Here is an 8,572-nt window from a genome sequence, read left to right as displayed (position 1 = left end):
TCCATAGCAGGAAAGAGTTGAGCAAACACAGCCTCTCCCTCCCCTCGTGAGTGCTGCTATACCCAGTCTGCTTCAAGCAGCTGATGGTTTCTTTTTGCTCACACTGTTATTTTATTTGGTTTTTATTTTATTTATTATTACCTTCCTGAACAGTAATTACAAACTATGTCTGAAGGGTTCCAGATCTAGAGTGGTGTTAGCCTGGATAATTATATACATTAAGGGGTACATTAGCAATGCCTCTTTCTTAATTGTGCACAGTAATATGTGTCTTTCAGGACTACAGTTTGTTATATGAAGAAGCAAAGTATTTCCAGCTTCAACCTATGCTAGGAGAGATGGAAAGGTGGAAACAGGACCGGGAGAGTGGCCGCTTCTCAAAGTCTTGTGAGTGCCTGGTGGTGCGAGTTGCCCCAGATCTTGGAGAGAGGATTACACTGAGTGGTGATAAGTCATTGATAGAAGAAGTGTTTCCAGAAATTGGTGACGTGATGTGTAATTCTGTCAACGCCGGCTGGAATCACGACTCAACGCATGTCATCCGATTTCCACTGAATGGATACTGTCACCTCAACTCAGTTCAGGTAGGAAGTCTATTTTTCAATGGCTTGTACTGAGACATTTGGGAGGGGGCTTTTGGCTTATGTTATTAGAAGCTAAAGATCAGGATAAACAAAAACTGCACAGAAGTTTTGATGGTTGCTTATGAGTCTCTTTTCCCACCCTCACCTTTCTAAGATTTGTTTGCTGTGTGGCTAGCCCTGCTCGGGTATTTTGGAAAGACATTTGCTGACCTGAAGAATACATGTAAAGATGTGGCATATCTTGGTTTTAAGCATTTTTAACCCACAGCTTGCTTCTCCTCCCACCCTAATCCTGTATAGCTGCCTGCAGCTCAGCTTGCCCTTGCTTTCCCAGCACACATGCAAGCCAGTTTGCTAATGGGTGAAATAGCTGGGAAAGACTTGTCAGGCATCCACTCCAGCACAACCCCGGTGAAGTCCAGTCATGCTGGACAGAGGGTCCCCTGTCCTGTAGGATGTTGGAGCATCAGCCTCCCTCACCTTGGGGCTGGTGGCCATCACAACTGATTCTGAGGGGCTTTACCACAGGTAAAGGTGAGGCAAAGGAAACCCAGGCAGCACAACAAGTGAGGGTGGTGAGACATGGGCACAGGTTGCCCACAGAAGCTGTGGCTGCCCCATCCCTGGCAGTGTTCAAGGCCAGGTTGGACGGGGCTTGGAGCAACCTGGTCTCGTTCCATGCCCATGGCAGAGGGGGTGAAACTAGATGATCTTTAAAGTCCCTTCCGACCCAAACCATTCTAATGATGACAAAAGTAGCAACGAGGGGAAAGAATGCGTCAGCACTGCGGTTACAGTACCAGCATGCATGAGTAATTCAGAAAATAAGAATAATAGTGGAATAGTGGTGTGGAAGAAGACCATGTTCTTAGCAGCCTGGAGCTGATGCTGGGAGCTGAGGTCTTTGCACTGTCATTTGTCAGGTGAGCTGTGTTGGGTGCAACCTCCTGCTGCCCCGAGAGCTCTGCCTCACTCTTCTTTTTAGCTTGTGTATTTTTTTTTCCTGTTTTTTTTCTCTTGTCATTGTATTTCCCACTGGAAGCAGCACTCAGGTTGTGAAAAGGGAGAGGAAAAAAGTGAATAGGGAGAACTCGTTACTCCTGTAATTAAAGTTAATAGGTCCCAGGTTTTACCACAGGTAACTGTAGCCACAAACCTTCATAGTTGTGGTTGGGTTTTGAAGTCTCTAGAAAATACGGTGGTAACTTTTCTGAAATATGACCACAGTATCTGCATTGTCACCATTTGGTTGAGGTGTTTGCTCAGCATCCTCCAACATCCACTGTGCAATCCTGTATTTGCCCTTTTGTATTGTAAATTTTGTGAAGCAGAGAGTGCGTTTTTCCAGGTGTGTTTCTGTGGCCAGAAGAATTCAGGATTCATTGGCAGGACCAAAAATATAAAGTATATTTTTCTTCATTTTATTTCTTATTGCTCAGTGGCCAAAGTGAGCATAAACCAGTCCAATACAATGAAGCTGAGGGAAGCAGTTAGCAGATCTGTGTAACCTCTTTTGTTTTCTAGCTGAATCCATTTGAAAACAGTAGTTATCATCCTAGGGCAGCAAATAGTCTATTTACTTATACATCAGTGTTTGTTTCCTCTTTTTTGCAGGTACTTGAGAGGTTACAGCAAAGAGGGTTTGAGATTGTTGGCTCGTGTGGAGGTGGGGTGGACTCTTCCCAATTCAGTGAATATGTACTGAGACGAGAACTCAGAAGGACATCTCGTGCACCCTCCGTCATTCGAATAAAACAAGAGCCTCTGGACTAAAATGGACATGTTTCTTTATGGAAAAAAAAAAAAAGAGAAAAAAAAGAGAGAAAGGATTAAAAAAAAGGGGGACGTTTCATGTGCAGTTTGGATTCCAAACAAGTCCTGGAACAAAAATTGAATAAAAGACACATTTATATCAAATATAGAGACCACACCTGAATTCATATGGGAACATTTGGAATAGTAGTAATAATAATAACCTCAAGGTATAAAAGAAAACACACACATATATATATAAAATATGTATGTATATGTATGTATGTACATATATATATGTATGTATATGTCAAAGGGTAGGAAACACAACAACAAAAAAGTGGTAGGTGAGATTGGTGCTGTGATGGCCATTAAGTGTCCTAGGCCCTAGTCGGGCCCACTTAACGGTGTATAAGCCATTACCATTGGGGGATGCACAGACTACTCTTCACCCATTTTCCATTGCCAAACAGCCACCCACTTTTTAATGTGTACACACTTTGACTCAACTTTATTTGCATATGGAGGTTTATGTCTGTCTTTTTTAGAGGTGGATGGGCAGGAGTTCAGGAGATGACCATCCATTGCAGTGGAAAGCTAGTCGACTGAAATTTTAAATGTAGTTTGTACAGAAGTCGCACACTTTTTGTCTGCCCTCACAGATGTGAAAGGTTAACTTTTCTTTTGAATGAGTTTTTTTGTTGGCTTTTCTTTTTGTTTTTGTTTTGTTTTGTGTTTTTTTTTCAAAGGGGGCCAGAATAATTAATATTTGGTAGAGATGCTCTGGTTTGAATCTGCTGCTTTCCTACAATTTTTTCAAATTTTATAATGTATTAAATACAATAAACTCTGTTTAAAATAACGAGGGTCTGGTTTAAGCCAACAGAAGCAGAGAGGTGAGATTTAGCTCACTGCGCTCCAGTGCGTGAAGGGGCGGCCACTCTGGCAGGCAGCGGGCAGGCAGTGCTGCCTGCGCACAGTGGAGTGAGTTAAAGGCAGCAGATGCCATTGTGGGATCTGTCTGGTGTGCTGCATGTTCTTCTTTGCTATGAGGGTGGTTAGACACTGGCACAGGTTGCCCACAGAAGTTGTGGCTGCCTCATCCCTGGCAGTGTTCAAGACCAGGCTGGGCAGGGCTTGGAGCAACCTGGTCTAGTGGAAGGTGTCCCTGCTTATGGCAGGGGGTTGGAACTGGATGATCTTTAAGGTCCCTTCCAACCCAAACTATTCTGTGGCTCTGAGTTGCTGGTCTTCCTTCAGCACTGCCCTTTTTAAGCTTTGTCCCGGTTTGAAGAGAGGCTGTTGATCAGACTTAAAAATAACACCAGCTCAGCCCAGGGAAACCCATCAAAAGGAGATGCCTTGTACTGTAACCTTCAATGGAACAGTGAATAGTTGCATCCTTCCCTCTTGACTAAGGAGTTGTCAGCTTCAACTCTCCAAGCTCTTTACCTGCTGAGTGTTAGTCTTTCCCTGCTGAGTGTTAGCCTGGTTTTAATGTTGTTCATTTCCCTTGCTTAAAGCTAGTGTTCTGCCTAGAGAGTGAGATGGTCAGCCCCTTGCATTACAGCATCGGCTGCGTTGCTTTTAATAGCAGGTGGTAAGTCAACGTCCTGCGAGTTGTTCTCTTGCAGAGTCTTACCAAGGCCATCGCTGCAGCTGCCTGGTTCAGGATGGTGAGATTTTGCAAAGGCCCCACACCACGATACTGCTGCATGGACTATTCACGGGTTGATGCTTTCACCACCTAAGATGCACCAGCAGCCACCACTTTTCCTCCAAAACATCTTTTTATGCAAGATTCCAGAATATGACTGTGTATTCATCCTAGTACGGAAGTTTCTACTGATGGAATGGTGCCGGCATTCCATTCATTTTGGTGACACTTTGCTATTTATTTAAGAAAAGAAAAAAAAGAAAAAGAAATTGTTAAATACATGTAACAAGTTTTTTTAATATAGTCTGATAACTCAAAAAAAAAAATCCTTACCATTTTTCTGGTTTTTATTAAGATACGTCAGAGGGCACGCTTGAATCACTGTCTGGCAGCACATAGTAATGGCATTGAAATTACTGAAATTCGGAAATGGGTGAGGGAGGGGGCTCCAGAAATTAAGGTTCATTAGTGGGTTATTAGATCTTCAATGTGATGTTGATCTGTCTATTCACAGTACTGAAACAGCTGCCTCATTGAAAATGCTTGTTTTCAATTAGCAGCGAGTAGTCCTCTTACAAAATAAACAAATGCTTACTCTTGCTGCCCACAATTTGGTTGTTAGTTTGCATAGAAGTTGGAAAGCTAAAACCCTGGAGAATAAGTATTTTTAACAGCTCTTCAAACCCTTGGAAATTTGCTGTGTCAAAAAAGATGCCTGTGCCCATGGGTTGTTAGTACATGGGTCCCAGTGCATGGCAATGTGATGCTTCAGAGACTGTTTGCTACAGAAACCTTCCCTGTGCTTCCTGGTGGAGCCCTGCGTTCCAGGGCCTCTACAGTGCACCCGACATATGTTTACACTGTCAAGCCCAAAGGTGCTCTCCCATCCAGACTTGCCATGCTGGCTGCCATGTGTAAGTGTGGGCAGATAATTTTTTGTAGGCTGTTGCCAAGAGGGCTGCAGCTCCTTTGCCTGGCTGCCTGGAGAGCAGGTACCCCAAGTCTGCCTGACCAGGAGCTTCAATGAAATCTGAAATTGCCTCCCCAGTACTGGCAGCAACTGCAGGCTTTGCATAGGCTGGGTGTGGGGGGAGAGGAGCTTTGCCACTAATGCTTTTTGTTGTGTTGCTTCCAAAGCTGGCAGGTTGTGATCAGCTGGTGGTTTTGCTTGGTCAGCACATACCTGTCCAACTCAATGACACTGAGGATACCTTTGTGCTCCTCCCAGATCCCTGATTGACTGGTCACCCTCCCACCAAGCCTGCATTCATGGTTGATGGAGTCAAAAATCACTCTGAGACCCTGAATGTAAATGTCTCTGCAATTACAATGTGGTCATGGAGCAAGAGATCATGAATAAACAAAGTAATGGCTGATGAAAAATGTATGCAGTAATAAACTAGAAAGGGATTTTTAGAAAGCAAAGGAGATCAGTCCAGTTTGCAATTGAGGCTTGTAACCAGGTGTTTTTAAAATGTCCTTTAGAAAATATGATCAACAGACAAATGAGCTATGTATCTAGGAAGGGCGAAAATGGGGGAACCAAGAAGGACCAGATCATGGTCAGCTCATTTCTGGAGGTTAGTAATTTTCATATGTACAATAATTTAAATTGATCTAATTTTTTATGAAAAAGTATGACTCCATTTTATGCTATCAGTGGTGCTGTATTTAATAACAAGAGGAAGGGCTGCAGCAGAACAGTAGCTGCCACCATTGTACTTCAGCAACTTAGTTGAGCAGCTGCCAGGAGAACTGCTGTGAACATGCAGAGATTGCAGATGCTACCTAACACTCGTTCCTACAGTGAGGCACAGGCAGAGGAGCTAGGTCTTCACCTGTGTTTTAGTAATGTGAATGCTGGGTTTCTGCAGGGTTTAGTTCTCTTGTTGCCTCCTTAATGCACCAAACAGCTATGCAATGTAAGTGTGGATCCTGGCATGCTTGGATGAACCTTTAAACTGTGAGTGTCCCATTGAAGTTTACCCTGAACCAGAGAAAGGCAAGTGCCGCTTAGTCACTAGGCTAATCTCTCTTTACAGAAGCATTACTTGCTAATAGGTGCTGCTAGTTTATTCTGTCTCCAGGTACTTATTGGCCAGATAGTCTGGCCTGGCAAATGCTTTTCCTGTCCATCACCACATGTCTAAAAGGAAGCTGATGATTTATTTCAGTGCTCGGCTGGCACAAGCAGGTGTAGTCATAGCATTGGTTTTTGATCCCTGATAGAATCCAATGAGGACAACCTGCTACTCTCTGAAAACATGAAAGCTGAGCCACCCATTCAATTATTTTTCTCTATGCTAAACAGGCACCAATTTCAATTTGCAGAGAAACATTTTGTTCACGAGCATAATTTTTTGCAGCAAGCTTTAAAAATTGATTGCTATACTAATTACAGGGTTCTTGCTTTCACCCAAGTGACTTGACAAGTGCATTTTTCTTTAATGTTCATGTTTTTGGAGACTTTGGGGAGGAGGGGTTTGTTTTTTTGAGGGTGAGAAAAAAATTTACTGACCAATGGCCAGTCTTACAGAGAAATAAAACCATTTATTTCCATCTGTCATTTCTTGACTGTGGAATTCTATATTATGAATTATTTCTAGGGACAACTGGTATTTGTATGCCGGCATTCATGCTGCCTGAGGTTTATTTACAGTGGAAATGAAACCAAGACATCCTTAGGGCCTGTGGACCAGTTGCTTTTTCTCAGACTTCAGTTTGAGTGGTTTATTATTTCTTGAGGGTCTGGAGGGATCACTGCCACCAAAAATCAATATGTTGCGTCAGGCCCCTGTATTGGCTTTGGCTGCTACCTCATTGATCTGGTTATTGAAGACCCCAAAGCTGACTTAGCATTTGGGATGCTCTTTTTGAGAGTGAAACTGCTAAAATCATATCCCTATTCCTCCCAAAACGAAAAAGGATGCGGACACATAGTACAGAAGTTCATCCCTTTGTAAAAAGGGCTGGAGCATCAATCCTGTGAGGAAAATCTGAGAGAGTTGGGGTTGTTCAGCCTGGAGAAGAGAAGGCTCTGGGGAGACCTCATAGCAGCCTTTCCGTACCTACAGGGGGCTATAAGAAAGATGGGGAAAGACTTTTTAGCAGGGCATATTGCAATAGGACAAGGGGTCATAGTTTTAAACTAAAAGAGGGGAGATTCAAGCTGGATGTGAGGAAAAAATTCTTTACAATGAGGGTGGTAAAATACTGGCACAGGTTACCCATAGAGGTATTGGATGCACCGTCCCTCGAGACATTCAAGGCCAGGCTGGATGTGGGTCTGGGCAACTTGATCTAGTTGAAGATGTCCCTGCTCATTGCAGGGGTTTGGACTAGTTGATCTTGGAAGGTCTCTTCCAACCCAAACCATTCTATGATTCTATGAACTAGCTCTGCTAGCTGGTAACCATGGCGCTAATGGTGATGTTGGGGGTGAAACCCTACTGCCAACCTGCTGAAGCATTTTCTGTTTGTGCAAGGATGAGCTCTGGAAATGGAGGTGTCCTCTGACAGATGGGGAAAACTCCACTCTTCCTTGAATCTGTGATTTTTATGTTTTTCTGTTTTCATGTTTGTTGACTAGGGGTTTAGTATGTTACTGAGTCCTGTGCCCCAAAAATAATGAAGAGTGTTTTATTTTTCAGGTGCTGTCAGATATTACAGGCCAGATTCCATATTCTGCCCTCCATATTCATGGTGAACTTGCCCACACTTATGATCTGAATTACAGATTACTGTAATTTAGGGATCATGAGAAAAGGGATGATGTGGTGATTGGCTGTCAGTGTCGTTGCGTTGACATCCATAGTATGTTGTCTCGGTTGCATTTTGCTTCTAACAAAGCAAAAAAAAGCTATTTTCCACAACAGGTCAGAGGAAGCGTGGTTTGATCAGACTTCTCCCTCAGCCCTGCTGAAACTGCATGTCCGTGACCTCTTCCCTCCAGAGAGGCTATCGCTAGTGTGGAGAGGCTAGGTTTGTGCCCCTCAGGGACCATGGGGTGATGGTGCCCTTGCCCAGCCCAGTGAGACCCATCTCCTGGTCCTCAGAGCACAGCTCTGGCTTGCTGGTCTGGGAAAAGATAGAGAAAGGGAGATTTGTCTCTGTACTCTGGAGTCTGGACTGATAAATGATCTCATCTACAATCCAAAATGGTCTTCTATCTTCTGTTCTATTACGTAGCTTGTCAGTGTTGTTATTAATTGTCCTGAGGAACGTGTGTAGCGTGGGATAGCTGGCCTTGCCTATTTGCTGTTGGGATGCTGTCTAAGGGGCAGGACAGCAACCTGCCAAGTGGGCATGGACTTAAAACCTGCATGTGCTGAAGTCCCCTAAACTCATGTACTGCACTCATTCTGGCTTCAGTCCAAACCAGAGGGCTCAGCAAGGATCAGCAGTGGATGTTTGATACTTCATTTGATTAACCTCCAAGAAATCGCAAAAACAAAAGACAAAACAAGCAGAGCATGGGCACTAGTTCTGAAGATCTGAAGCCGTGATTTCCCTAATGACTGCCACTTCTGAATAAATACTTCAGCTCTGGTTGGCTCACCATGAAAATACTTATTACCAG

At 43.6% G+C, this 8,572-nt stretch overlaps 1 protein-coding gene across 1 annotated transcript; it reads left to right on the top strand.

The window, feature by feature from the left end:
* Positions 1-278: 278 nt before the first annotated feature.
* Positions 279-2,377, top strand: LOC104411461 (BTB/POZ domain-containing protein KCTD1). The gene is made up of 2 exons (XM_010021881.1): positions 279-584; positions 2,199-2,377. The coding sequence occupies exons 1-2, from the start codon at positions 327-329 to the stop codon at positions 2,355-2,357; spliced, it is 417 nt and encodes a 138-aa protein (XP_010020183.1). The 5' UTR covers positions 279-326; the 3' UTR covers positions 2,358-2,377.
* The last annotated feature ends 6,195 nt before the right edge of the window (positions 2,378-8,572 follow it).

The sequence above is a fragment of the Nestor notabilis genome, unplaced genomic scaffold, assembly GCF_000696875.1.
Source record: "Nestor notabilis isolate BGI_N333 unplaced genomic scaffold, ASM69687v1 scaffold14349, whole genome shotgun sequence".
NCBI classification, from domain to species: domain Eukaryota; kingdom Metazoa; phylum Chordata; class Aves; order Psittaciformes; family Psittacidae; genus Nestor; species Nestor notabilis.
Note: the sequence above shows the minus strand (reverse complement) of the source record. Positions and strands in the feature narration are given on the sequence as shown.

What these genes read in the sequence shown, in the direction of transcription:
- LOC104411461 (XM_010021881.1), top strand. Translation starts at nt 327, where the DNA reads ATGCTAGGAGAGATGGAAAGGTGGAAACAGGACCGGGAGAGTGGCCGC. An exon ending in GTCACCTCAACTCAGTTCAG is followed by an intron (nt 585 to 2,198) that starts GTAGGAAGTCTA and finishes TCTTTTTTGCAG; the next exon opens with GTACTTGAGAGGTTACAGCA.